The sequence below is a fragment of the Anoplophora glabripennis genome, unplaced genomic scaffold, assembly GCF_000390285.2.
Source record: "Anoplophora glabripennis isolate ALB-LARVAE unplaced genomic scaffold, Agla_2.0 scaffold248, whole genome shotgun sequence".
Classification (NCBI taxonomy): Eukaryota; Metazoa; Arthropoda; class Insecta; order Coleoptera; family Cerambycidae; genus Anoplophora; species Anoplophora glabripennis.
In genome coordinates, this window is record NW_019416351.1 from 291,122 (window position 1) to 304,744 (window position 13,623).

General features: G+C 34.3%; 3 protein-coding genes across 3 annotated transcripts in view; 2 read left to right on the forward strand and 1 right to left on the reverse strand.

Annotated features, from left to right (window-relative positions):
- LOC108908615 (polypeptide N-acetylgalactosaminyltransferase 2) overlaps window positions 1–4,661 on the forward strand; it is a 64,813-nt gene extending 60,152 nt beyond the window's left edge. Inside the window, exons 6-10 of the mRNA XM_018712699.1 lie at window positions 2,444–2,611; window positions 2,674–2,844; window positions 3,107–3,267; window positions 3,319–3,602; window positions 3,705–4,661. Coding sequence (XP_018568215.1) covers window positions 2,444–2,611; window positions 2,674–2,844; window positions 3,107–3,267; window positions 3,319–3,602; window positions 3,705–3,901 — 981 coding nt within the window. The 3' untranslated portion in view covers window positions 3,902–4,661. The remainder of the gene's footprint in view (window positions 1–2,443; window positions 2,612–2,673; window positions 2,845–3,106; window positions 3,268–3,318; window positions 3,603–3,704) is intronic.
- Window positions 4,662–4,902: 241 nt separating this feature from the next.
- LOC108908616 (dynein light chain 1, axonemal-like) lies at window positions 4,903–7,701 on the forward strand. Its single transcript, XM_018712700.2, has 2 exons — window positions 4,903–6,983; window positions 7,038–7,701. Exons 1-2 carry the CDS (start codon window positions 6,590–6,592, stop codon window positions 7,205–7,207), a joined length of 564 nt encoding a protein of 187 aa, XP_018568216.1. The 5' UTR covers window positions 4,903–6,589; the 3' UTR covers window positions 7,208–7,701.
- Window positions 7,702–10,745: 3,044 nt separating this feature from the next.
- Window positions 10,746–11,918, reverse strand: LOC108908614. Its single transcript, XM_018712698.1, has 3 exons — window positions 11,849–11,918; window positions 11,520–11,722; window positions 10,746–11,464 (listed from the first exon to the last, which is right to left on the reverse strand). Exons 1-3 carry the CDS (start codon window positions 11,899–11,901, stop codon window positions 11,181–11,183), a joined length of 540 nt encoding a protein of 179 aa, XP_018568214.1. The 5' UTR covers window positions 11,902–11,918; the 3' UTR covers window positions 10,746–11,180.
- Between the last annotated feature and the right edge of the window lie 1,705 nt (window positions 11,919–13,623).

The window sequence follows — 13,623 nt, forward strand, 5'->3', positions numbered from 1 at the left end:
CGGACTTAGAAAAATTTTTTTCAGCTAAGCCATTGCACGGACCAGATAGCTTGTTTATTCAGCTTCAATTTCCTTTTTTTTAAATTTCGATACGACCATTTTTCATCGAAATATCGGACTTTTAATGGAAAAGGCTCCTTTTGTCATCGATATCTCGGGGACAAATGGTCGTACAGAGAATTGAAGGCCAATTTCGAAAACTGGAGTAAATTTCCTAACATGCAGCCGCAACTTTTCGGATTTTTTTTTTTCAGTTTTTACACGAATTTTAAAAACAGGAAAAAAGGGTAATAATTTATGGTTTTTTAGAAAATTGACGGCTAAATTAGAAATATTTACGAAACGACTAATGTTAAGAGAACCCTGTGAAGTTTCATCTCGAACTAGCGAACCGTTTCTTTGTTTGAAACAGTAAAACTTTTGAAAAAATGAAAGGGTCACGTTTTTTGAGCTTAAACACTTCTTAATCATGATTAAAATGGAAAGGAAATTTTTTTTGAGAGTTTCTCACATTTTTACTGCCAATAACGTTTAATTTGTTGAAAAATTAAAAATTTGGAAAATTTTTGGAAAATTTTTTGGAATTTTTTTTTTTTATTTTTATTTGGAAAACCGGACATTGAAGAAAACAAAATTCAATTATTGTTTCCAGCACGATTCGGCTTTTCCGTCCTACGCTTCTGTTCATCAACTTTTAATTAAATTAAAATTAAAGTTGATCACTCAAACCACATTTCGATCCCAATTCATACCGTTTTTTGAGCTAAATTTCTAATTAATTTTTGTGCAGTCTGTAATCACTTAAAAAACAGTTTTTTTAAACTCCTTTTTCTTATCTGGAAAAAAATTAATAAAAAAAAGTTTAAAATTTTTTGTCGCGCTATTTGTTAGAATTACATGATAACCATAGCTCCTAAAAAATTGCGACCCAAAGATCTAAAAACTAGAATCTTAGAGCTTCAAAATGTTTTTTTTTTTAATTCCCGACCCGACCATTTTCCATCTAAATACAGTCTGTCAAAAATCACACGGAAAAATTTCAGAAATTCTTTTAACCTTTTAATTTTTTGCAATAGTTTATGTACGTTTTGCCCATTATAAAATAATAATAACTAAGCTGTCAGAGAGAGCCGCAATTCAGTGGCGTGCTAAGCGGGCCAACCGAAAAATTCGTGAGCCGCTGCTTCAGAATGCTTTTTACGTTCGCATCACGTTAGTATACTGTTGATCTGTTATGGAGCGGATATTGCGTAATTAATTTAATTTCTTGCTTTTTTTAATATATAATGCGTACGCCTATGCCGCGCGGCTCAGTTCCGAGAGCCCTGATAATAACTGTTAACCAGAATAATTCAGCGACAGATGAAATTTTACTCCATTTTTCTTCATTTTACATTTTTTCTGGTTGGTAAGAAAATAATTTTTAAACTAAACAATTTTTGCACAAAAAACGTCGCTAAACTTTATTATTTAATTGTGGTCGGATAATAAATGTAAGTAATTAAATTTTTTTGTCTTCATTTAAACAACCGAATAAAGTTTAAATCCTTGTTTACGACCATTAGACGTAGAAATGGAACATTGCATGATACAAAGACACGAGATATGATACTGCGCATATCCGCGGCCATGTTATGACGTCACGCGGAGATTATCAAGGGATTTGCGGATATTGTCCGTGCGAGACTGACGGGTAGTATCAATTTAACTTTATAGTTTGGCTTTCATGTCTTGTGCGCCCTAAAGTGGTAGTATTACGTGTGTTTGTATAAAACTTTTGGTTCCCATGGTGATTATTAACATTGTCCCTAGATATTGATAAGTACTTCTGTCAACCGCCATTTTGGGGTAAGATTCCTATTGCCAACCTTGAAACATAGTTTGAATTTTCAATACATGTTTATTTTGAACAATTCATTAGGCAATACCTCAATACTTGTAGCTTCTACAACAATTAAATTTTAATATATTTTAATATGTAAATAGCAGAAACTGATGTACATCAAACCGCCGTTTTGGGTCAAACAAGAACATTGGTTGTGGTACTTAACACCGTTGCCTTTGTTCGTAGTATGAATCAAAACTCCTATTGCCAACACTGAAATATAAGATAAATCTTTTGATTTCGGATATAAATAGCGAAATTTAAAAAATGCAGTGGAGTTTTTAGAAATTCCAAATTGAAAGTTACGTATTGGGGCAAAATAAGAAGAATCAGTTGCAATACTTGGTTAGTTTAGGGATTTTCGGGATTTTCTGGAAGAGTTACCATCGTTTTCAATTCTAACTTTGAATCTTGACGACTAAGTTTCTAAATTCTGTTGTAAGATGAAGTTTGACTTATGCAGTTCGGGATGTCGTGTACATTTAAAAAAATTTTACGATGTCCGCATTAACTAACTTGATTGATATTTAAAATTTAAAGACGAATATATTTACACAGGACCCCACACGTGTTGTATGCCCTGTGATAGATGTAATAAGCATGGATACTTTCCAATATATCGGGGCCTCGGCGGACTTAAGGGGAGGCTTTGATTGGAACCTCGTTTTCAAATGGGAATATTTGAGTTACGCCGAAAGGGAGAACCGACAGAGGGATCCGACTCGGGTAAATTAAAAAAAATAATAATTTAATATATATTTTCTTATAATCAACTTATGTAACTTTAGGCTATAAGGACTCCGATGATAGCGGGAGGTCTTTTCGTGATCGACAAAGCTTACTTCGACAAGTTAGGCAAGTACGATATGAAGATGGACGTGTGGGGTGGAGAAAATTTGGAGATTTCGTTCCGGGTCTGGCAGTGCGGAGGCAGTCTCGAAATTATACCGTGCAGCAGGGTAAGTCGTATTCAGTATTTTTATTTGAAATTATAGCACTTTGGAGACACTGAAACGGGAGAAATTGACGAAGAAATTGGCAATGTGGTCCCTCAAAATACAAAGAAGAGTCTTGTTTTTGACCGAATAAATCTTTAGACAAAATCCCAAGACCGAAAGTCGTTATCCGAGCAAAATTTTGTAAAAAAATTCACTTATCGGGCAAAACTCGATGGTCTTGGGATTCAACCCACGATAATTTTTTATATCCCGTTAATTTCAGGTTGGACATGTATTTCGCAAGCGACACCCTTACACCTTCCCCGGAGGAAGCGGTAACGTGTTTGCGAGAAATACGAGACGTGCAGCCGAGGTTTGGATGGACGATTACAAGAATTACTATTACGCTGCCGTTCCTCTCGCCAAGAACGTACCGTTCGGAGAGTAAGCTCCGATAAACGTGTCTATTTAGCATACTAGTCGGTTTTATTTCAGCATAAGCGACCGTCTCGAGTTGAAAAAGAACTTGCAGTGCAAGCCGTTTAAGTGGTACCTGCAGAACGTCTACCCGGAGCTGGCAATCCCGCACGCGACGACGTCCCACATCGGAGAACTCCGCCAGGGCATGTTCTGCCTCGACACGATGGGTCACCTGCTGGACGGTACCGTGGCGCTGTATCAGTGCCACCACACCGGGGGCAACCAGGAGTGGAGTTTTACCAGCGGGGGACTGATTAAGCACCACGACCTCTGTTTGACACTCGTCAACTTTTTGAAAGGTAAGGTTGCGACTTTTTGGCGTTTTGATTGAATAAAAAAAAAATACAGCGACACCGGGTCACAAAACATGAGACCGTAAGACTAATTCTCGTTTTTTTCAGGTTCTCAGGTGGTGATGAGGATATGCGACGGTTCCGACAGCCAGAAGTGGCACCTGATCGAGCCGGGCGGCCTCCTGAGGCACTCCCGCTATCCGCTGTGCCTGGACACGAAGTACACCAACATGAAGGGCGTGACCGTCGAGCGGTGCAACAGCAACCTGGAGACGCAGCGGTGGCAGCTCAGCAGTAGCTCCTAATAAGTGGACGAGCTAGGATTTTTTAGGATATTCAATTTTTCGACTTGCATAGTGAGATCTTCTGTAAAGTTTTAATGTACCCCTTAACGAATCGAGGCCCGGCCGCGGGCTTGGAGGTAGATCTGAAATTTGTTTCACTGTATTAGGATCAAGTTAACGTTTTAGGGAAAATTTTTAAATTTTTTTTTCGTTTTTTTATTTTTCGATTTTTTTTTTTAAATTTGAGATTCCACCACTAGTAAAAGCGTTTTTTACCTTTAAGATTGGTAGTTTAAAAAATACGCACTTATTAGTTACGGGTGAGAGATTCTTTAGAAACGTTGCAATTATGAAAAAAAAAAAAAGGTGGAATGCAGATATTCGAATAGTCACACTGTATATTTTAAATAAGTGTTTGTAGATAATGTTTTATACCATTACATGTTTGTTTTAAAATGAGTACTTAAAGAAAAGATTTTAATATATTGTTGTACATTACGAGTAATTATAGAAAGTGTTATTTATTTTCTCATATTTACGACACATTGTTTGAAATACTCAATTTTTTATATGAATTTTATTTATTTTATTACGAAAATCTAGTGTAAATGCTACCACCATTGGAAAAGACATAATAGATTTTTTTTACATTGATTTTTATAAAAGTAATAACGTACAGGGTGTCCCCATTTATTGATGTACGAACCGATCACTAACACGAAAAAACAAATTAAGAGGGCTCTGTAGCAAATAGGCAACCAGTAATACATTTTTATAGATTTTACTACCGAGTTTGTCTAAATATGAATTAATGCACAAATAACAGACTTTCCTCCATTCTAACACATATTTTCTATAAAATGAACTTTGTTTGAAACTCGAATTACTTTTTGGTGTACAGAAATTTGTAATTTACACGGTAAATTACAAATTTCTTTACAACGAAAAGTAATTTGAATATCAAACTAACTCCATTTTATAGAAAATCTGTGTTAGAATGGAGGAAAGTCTGTTATTCGTGCATTAATTCATGTTCAGACAAATTATGTAAGAAAATCTATAAAAATGTGTTGGTGGTTGCCTATTTGCTATAGAGCCCGCTTAAGCTCAAATATAAGTCCATATAGATGAATTTTTGAATCTACAGCTACTGTTTTATATAACGTATATTTGCATCTCATAATTTCTTAAAATTTGCTAATCCTAAACCTGCTAGAATTTTTTTAATCAAAGAATTACTCGTATAAGAAACAGCATAAATAATTATTGCAAATTTACAAAATTAAGCGTTTCTTTATATTCAGAAACAAATTGAATAAGAAAATAATTAAAATAAATACCAAGAAAAGTTATTGCTAGTTGATACTCAGTAGCAATGACATTTAAGACATGACATATACTTTGTAGGTTATATCCCACGAGCGACCTAAATCGGTAGGTACAAAGTATATTTTTTGCCAGTAGGCACCGAGGAACTGACATTTAAAATGACATACTTTGTAGGTTATATCTCACATAGCGACCTACATCGGTAGGTACAAAGTAATATTTTGTGTCAGTAGGCACTGAGGAACTGACATTTAAAACATGACATATACTTTATAGGTTATATTCCACCCAGCGACCTACACCAGTAGGTACAAAATAATGCGATGTGCCAGTAGGTGCTGCGTAGCAGTGACATTTAAAATGACATATACTTTATAGGTTATATTTCACAGAGAGACCTACATCAGTAGGCACAAGTATTCCTACGGGAATATTCTGAGAGGTGTGTTAAAAATACATTTTGCTAAGAAATTCTCACCTAAATAAAATCGTAGTAGGTTTAAAATTTGCAATTTTGAAGAAATTATGGTTTCCAAATTTGCGTATCCTTTGGGTCTACTTAATATAAAATATTTTTACATTAATTTATTTTTTAAATTTGTTAACGGCCCGTACGTATAAATCGGTACACTCTGGGTATGGATCCTCAATTGGTGGTGGACGTCTGGTTACGGTTTGTCTCTCACATACAAGAGAGACTGCATACTGTTTTTTTTTATTCAAATTCAATGGGAATCTCATAAATCGTAAGAGGTTGATCGGTAGCGAATTTAACTTAAATATTTGGACCTAATTCATTTATTTCCTGGTTGTGGCGAGAGTTGTAAGTTATTTGTGAGAATCCCATCTGCTAATATTAAATTTCGCACCCTGTACAGTGTAAAACCGTAAATTTGAAGTTTATCGAAAATAAGTAACGATTTGAAATGGAAAAAATTAAAATTTTATTCAATCGCGGCAAAATTAAAAGAAAACGTAACAGTTACGTTGATTATCAATTGAGGTTGATCGCAACTGGTCGAGAAGTTTTAAAATTGCTCGGAAAGACGTTTCCTTCATTTACAGACAAATACAAAAAAAAATTTGTACAGCAGCTAAACTTTAATACTTATTTTTTAACTTTTATAGCCTTATTTTTCCATGTCAAATCCGTTCGTGTAAATAATTGTCCAGGATTTGTCAATTTGACCCCCGTCGGATGCTTGTTTGGTAAAATTGAAAGTATTAAAATTTATCACAAAAATAAACCATTATTAAAGGGACAAAGTACTAGATCTGTTGCCTACCAACATCGCTGGTGTTTGATCAATACCAAACCGTAAAAAATTGCCATAGAGACGAACTTCACCGTTTAATCAATGTGACAGAAAATTTATAAACATGTCAAAACCGACGACAATAAAGGATGCGATAAAAAGGTGGGAGGAGAAAAACCCAGACAAGGCCATCGCCGACGCCACCGACATAGGCTTCCAGTTCCAGTGGCCCCCGATCGAAAAAATGGACAACTCCCTGTCGGCGTTGACCAAGGTCACCAAGCTGAGCCTGTCGACGAACATGATAGAAAAAATCGCGGGCCTGAGCGCTCTCAAGAACTTAAAAATCTTGTCGTTGGGCAGGAACTACATAAAATCGTTCTCCGGACTGGAAGGAGTGGCCGATACCCTGGAGGAACTGTGGATCTCTTACAATTTGATCGAGAAGGTTAAAGGAGTGCAGGTTTTGAAGAAACTGAAGGTTTTGTATATCGGTAACAATCTTATCAAGGAGTGGGGTAAGTGGTATCGGCGTTAACGATTGCGTAATTCTCATAGAGAGTATTCGGTAGGCGAGTTCATGAAATTCCAAGAGCTGCCTTCGTTGGAGGACATTTTATTTGTGGGGAATCCGCTTAGCGACAATTTGGAGGAGTCGGTGTATAAAGCCGAGGCGATAAAGCGGTTGCCGCACTTGAAAAAGCTGGACGGGGAGCCCGTCGTAAGGGAAGAAGCGGAGTGATTCGGAAATTGTAGTAAAGTTGAACGTTTTTCATTTAGTAAATGGGCAATCGTTTTAAGAAATTTCTCTGCTCTTTTCGGGTTTATATATCCATAGCGGGTGGATTTTTTTTTGTAATTATTTGAAATATTTCAAATTTACCAAACAAATCCCACTTTAATTGTATCCTACAGCAGCGGAAGACGGTAATAAATGTATCCATTACTTGATTTTTTGTTTTTAAGTGACGACTCGTGAAAATTAAAGTTGTCGCAATTTGATAACGAAGTGCGGGAGTTATACCGTTTTTTAGGGGATGATTCCTATACTCACGTAGAGTAAAAATTATTATCTGAATAGGTACAAAAATTAATAAAAATGTCGGGAATGGGAAAATTTCTGAAATAAAAAAAAATTCTTCAATTATTACATTCTCCATTAAGAGGGCGTTGTAGGAAATAGGCAACCAGTAAAACATTTTTATAATTTTTTTTACACAGTTTGTCTAAATATGAATTAATGCACAAATAACAGACTTTCCCCCATTCTAACGCAGATTTTTTATAAAGTGGACTTGGTTTGAAACCAAAATTACTTTTTGTTGTAAAGAAATTTGTAATTTGCCGCTATTAGCATCGTAAATTACAAATTTCCTTACACCTAAAAGTAATTTTAGTTTCAAACTAAATCCATTTTATAAAAAATCTGTGTTAAAATGGGGGAAAGTCTGTTATTCGTGCATTAATTCATATTTAGACAAACTGTATTGTTGGTTGCCTATCCGCTATAGAACCCTCTTCAGACCTTTTCAGAAATAAAATACGTTCTGCTTTGAAATTTAAATATGGGTCTGAAAATTGATATATTATGAGATACAGAGTGATGAAAATAAGAAAAATCACCACTTTTCAAACTATCTCTGAAGACGATTTATATAGAATGACGAAACTCGGACTGATTTATCTAAATAAAGACAAAAATCCACTGAATTCGGAGATAAATATGTGTAACAGTGGTGGAGTCACGTTGACTAAATTCAAAGGTGCGTCAAAAAAAAATATCATTTTATTCGAAAAACGAGTAGTTTTGGATTTAGGTCACTTATTGTGTAGTGTTTTCGTAACGTTAATGAAAATAAACAAATACAATAAATTGAAAATGGTTCGTTTTTCAAATAAAATGAAAGAAATTTTCAAAACACCACGAAGAGTTACAAAGTAGAGATCGAAAAATCCAGTGGTCTCAAATTTCTGGGGTTTTCAGTGAAAGTAACTAGTATTCCTCTTACTGATACAGATATTTATCTCCGAATGATATAAATTTTTCTTTAAATTGGACTGGTCCGCTTTAATTTTCATCATCAGTCAAACGTTTTTTGCAGATACCCAAGAAAAGGTGACATTTTTTTAAATTCTAACAACAGTTTGTATAAATATGAATTAATGCACAAATAACAGACTTTCCTCCATTCCAACGCAGATTTTCTATAAAATGGACTTGGTTTCAAACTCAAATTATTTTTTGGTTTATAGAAATTTGTAATTTATGCGTTAAATTACAAATTTCTTTCCAACAAAATGTAATTTGAATTTGAAACCAAGTCCATTTTATAGAAAATCTGCATTGGAATGGAGGAAAGTCTGTTATTTATGCATTAATTCATATTTAGACAATTTGTGTAATAAAATCTATAAAAATGTATTGGTGATCTTAATAATTTATTTATTTTGCAAACTTCATTCAAAACTTTTTTATTATGAATTCTCCATGTGGGCCTAAAAATCATCCCCTTCTTATGCTTTGTTATCAAAATACGATTACTTTTATTTTCACTGTCCCTCACTGATTTTATTAGAGTTGTGATATTTTATTATGTAAAATATGTAATATTTTTTACAAATACTGTATTGAATCAGATATTAATACTTTACGACATCCATTCTAAAAATTTTTTCATTATTTCAATTCTATTAATATCTGATTTTAATCTAGGTGTGTATATTTTAAATATTTAGAACGAGTTTAAGTTCTCTACACGGGTATACCTTTCATCGCGTTACATAAGAGATTACACCTGAAACAGCCAACCCACAGTTATTTTTATTTCGATAAAGTGAAAAAAATTGAAACTGCACGATTATTAATAATACTCATATAAATTTTGCGTAGACAATAAGTAGTATTTTAAAAAGGTAACTTCCAAGTTTTTTTTTTTGTATATATGACTGGCATTTATTTGTACTTATTGTTACATAGTTGTATATTGTAAATATCGCATAGATACAATTAGAATTTTTTTATTATAATTTAAAAGAATAAACGATTCAGTAAACCGGTGTTTTATTCAATAGGCTTCCATCCTTTTTCCTTCTCTATCGGTGAATATTTGTGTATTTAAAAGTAAGGTGAAATTGAAACTCGTTTGTTGCTCCGATGATGCTGAACAGGATTTTAAGAAGTAAGTAGGCTTATTTGACGTGAATTTAAAGTGATTATAGTTTTTTGCGAATTTCGACTCGTCAGATTCAATATGGCGCCCATAACGTCCAAAAGCCACTAAAATTCATAAAAAGTCAGTATTAAAGATCGAGTAGCAATTAAATTTACCCCAAAAAGACTTTTTAGAGGTTTTCGTGGATTCTGAATAATCTAGTCAATTTATTGAATTTCAAAATGGTGGATCCAACATGGCGCCCGTATGTGTAAAAAATTGCAGATATTATTAAGAAATCGATACGAATGATCCCAGAATCATTCATTTTAACTTAAGAAGGCTCACTGGGGATTCTTTAGACCCTTAGTTCTAATTCCCAGCGGATTGTTGAATCTCAAAATGGCGGATCCAATATGGCGCCCATAACAGGCATGAATTGCTAAAGTTTGCAGGAGTACTTATGATTGAACGATTGAATTTACGTAAAAAGTCTTACTAAAGCGTTTTCATGGTTTCTGTTTGATATTACAGTCGAATTATCTGCAATAGATGAGTTAATGCAAATTGAGGTGCTTACAGCTGATCTTCAATTTTTCCTGATAAAAATTCAAGTGAACAGGAATTCAATTGTTTTTTTTAGTATTGTAAGAAGTATTACGTTCGTCACTGTTTGGCCAGGAATTCTTAAAAGGGCTCTATAGCAAATAGCCAACCAGAGATACATTTCTAGATTTTATTATAGTTTGTCTAAATATGAATTAATGCACAAATAACGGACTTTCCTCCATTATAACGCAGATTTTCTGAGAAATGAAGTTAGTTTGTTACTCAAATTACTTTTTGGTGTAAAGAAATTTGTAATTTAATATGCCACTAGTTCAAAAGCGGCAAATTACAAATTTCTTTACAACAAAAAGTAATTTGAGCTTCAAACTAATTCCATTTTATAGAAAATCTGCGTTCGAATGGAGGAAAGTCTGTTATTTGTGCATTAATTCATATTTAGACAAACAGTGTAATAAAATCTATAAAAATGTATTTGCTGGTTGGCTATTTGCTATAGAGCCTTCACGACAGTCAACCAACAAACATGCGACACAGGTGATACAAATAGACGATGTAAAATAGTAGTAACAAATTTATTTCTCAGCGACAGGACATCCGGTGGTACAACTTTGTAAATAAACAACGATTACGACTGGAATTTGAAAAAATTACATGAAAACTTAAGAATTCACGATATTTCCAGACCTATGTACCTCCCTGATAATTCCAGGTTCTAAATTGATATACACCCTGTATAATGAGTCTTTTACTAAACAAATCGAGGCTTACATAAAATATTCACCTTAATAACAAAAATATACAATATGAGCTCAAAATATAACTTTTTTAAATATAATTCTTAAAAGAAAGTGCCTCAAACTTACCAAAACTTAAAAAAAAATCACATTAAGAAACCTTTTCAGGTGTTTATCTAAAAATTTTAAGACTTGGCGTTAAGTTTTTTTAAAAAGTAACCGGAATGAAACAATAAATTAAAAATTATATCTATACGCTTTATTTCCCCTCATCCTTCATGTTCTGGAGCCGTTTCATCAGCTGGTTCTTCCATTCCTCCTCCGGTATATTCGCCGCCCACTCGGGTATAGAACTTTGGGGCAAGGTAACGTTCATCATGACTTGCTTAACTTCGTCCACTCTCTTGCTGTCCATTTCGATGTCGACGGATTTAGGTGGGGGACCCGACCACACTTCTTTTACTATTACTTCTTCCATCGGAGTAATAGGAGGTACTACGGAATCATTCGTAGGTGTAGAGTTTGTTATTTGGACGTCGTGACCTGTAAAATAATTATATGTAATGTACGTGCATCAAAAAGGCGTGAATCACTTAACCTTCGTCGTCACTGCTCGACTGGTGTAAATCTCCAATGTCTTCCGTTGCAAGGGGTTGGTATTCGTCTAGAACTACGGTTTCTTGGTTGTCGGAGTCTTCTTCGTCATCGGTGACCAGAATTACGTCGTTCGTGGCTCTTATTTCGTTACTGGGGTTGTCAGGATCTGGAAAGCCAGTGTCTGTTGTCACCATCGTTGAGACGCTTATTAGAGAAATTATACTGTTCGAATCAACCATTAACGTAAACTATTTTTTAAAAGCCGTCGTTGATATTGAGGGCGAATAAATCAAAACATGTCAGTGGGAAATGTAAATTTTAAAACCTTACATATAGGTTATGTTGTTTTCCTGTCGTGTTCTGTCATCAGCAGGAACACCCATTATGGAGTAGATGTGACATTTTAGAAAAATTAAGATCTGGTTCTTGTTCCTTTTGAACACATATTGTAATTGTTTATAAAACTTGGTTAAACGTATCTAAACAAGTCGTTGACTTTAAAGAAATGTATATTTTCCAAGTAAATGAGCTTTAAAACGCATTTCTTTTGGTAACTTTTGCAATTAAGTTTGGCCTTGTTCAATAGGTTGGTAGTATTTCGGGCCTTTTCAGTGCAAAGATTTCCTATCTGTATCTATAAAGTTAGTGAAACAATTGACCATGGAATATATGTCACACAACTATTTCATTTATCTATGGGCTTCGATAACAAATAGGTAGACTAAATGTACATTTTGATGCGCCATTATTCCATGGTTAGAAATTGGCCTCAATGATTTGGGATCGAGGGGGATTATCCCTCTTTATCATGCCTCATATCGTGTAGGCCTGGACAGCCTTCGTAAATTTTGATGCAAAGAGCTGTCGTTTATTGATTATTGCCGTTTTATTTCATGGAACGGATTCAGTCCGTGTTATTATTGGTCTGTTTGAAATAAAGTAATCTGTGATCAGTGTTACAGAATTCATAGTGATGGATAAAAGAATACGGCAATTTCAACGGAGAAATTATATTATTAGATTTTAATTTGGTGATTTGGTGCTAAACATAGAACTTTTATAGAATTGTAAACCTGCTAAATAATATTTTATAGGCATAATCATGCTTCTTACCTTTATTTAAACAACCCAGGTTAATTAATTTTTCAAATAATAGTCGGCTTCTGCAGTGGCAAGTAATTTTTCAAATTAAGTGCAACTGTAAGCATTGATTAACTTTTTAAATGACTGCGCCTTGCTTCAAATGGAGTTAATTTACCTACCGCGATATTAATGGAAGGGCGACATTAAAATATACTTACAGCTGCTTGCCACTGCTGATATAATCTTATTAGATTTTAGTTGACTTTAAAGTTTGACTTTGTAAAGGATGGGACTCTCGCTAACTTCTAGCAGGGAAGAGCAGTGAAGTACGAGGTGAAATTATGGGTTTTAAAGATTCTTTCTGAATAATGTTGTCCAAAAAATAAGGTGAATTTGTTTAAAAAATAAAAAATCTTTATTTATGCTTCCAAATCAATTTCGTCGCCTTCAAAGTAATCCCCACTCAATACAATGAACTTATGCCAACGTTTTTTCCAACTCTCGAAACAGTTTGAAAAGTATTTTTCTTTTATATCCCCGATCAAGTCGAAACGGTGTTCACGGAGTGGTCTTTTGAGTTTAGGGAATACCCAGAAGTCACTCGGTGCTAAATCAGGCGAATACGGTGGTTGCGGAACGATATGAGTTGAATTTTTGGCGAAATGGTCTCGAACTTTCAATGCTGTGTGATATTTACTGAATCTTTTGAAATTCCAACACTATCAACAGGGTTTTTTTTTATTGTTAATCGAATGTTTTCGTGTAACATCCTCAATCTTTCCGCAGCAGAATATTCATTCATAATTTATTGCAAATTCTTTGCTCAACAAAATCGGCCATAGTGAACATCGATAAACTCACTTTTCTGCGGGGTGAGTCATTAAAATGTGGCGAAAATAAAATGGTCGGATATCTCAATCGAAAAACAATAATAATAAAGAAAGGCAATAAAATACCGTGACATGACGGCAAATATATTTCCCATTGCTCCTGTTTCCCCTAAAAGAAAATCCGGTTCCTCC

Coding starts and splice junctions, on each gene's coding strand:
- LOC108908616 (XM_018712700.2), top strand. CDS start 6,590: ATGTCAAAACCGACGACAATAAAGGATGCGATAAAAAGGTGGGAGGAG. Junction 6,984..7,037: donor CAATCTTATCAAGGAGTGGG/GTAAGTGGTATC, acceptor AGTATTCGGTAG/GCGAGTTCATGAAATTCCAA.
- LOC108908614 (XM_018712698.1), bottom strand. CDS start 11,901: ATGGGTGTTCCTGCTGATGACAGAACACGACAGGAAAACAACATAACC. Junction 11,723..11,848: donor GAAAACAACATAACCTATAT/GTAAGGTTTTAA, acceptor TTCTCTAATAAG/CGTCTCAACGATGGTGACAA. Junction 11,465..11,519: donor GTCGAGCAGTGACGACGAAG/GTTAAGTGATTC, acceptor ATTATTTTACAG/GTCACGACGTCCAAATAACA.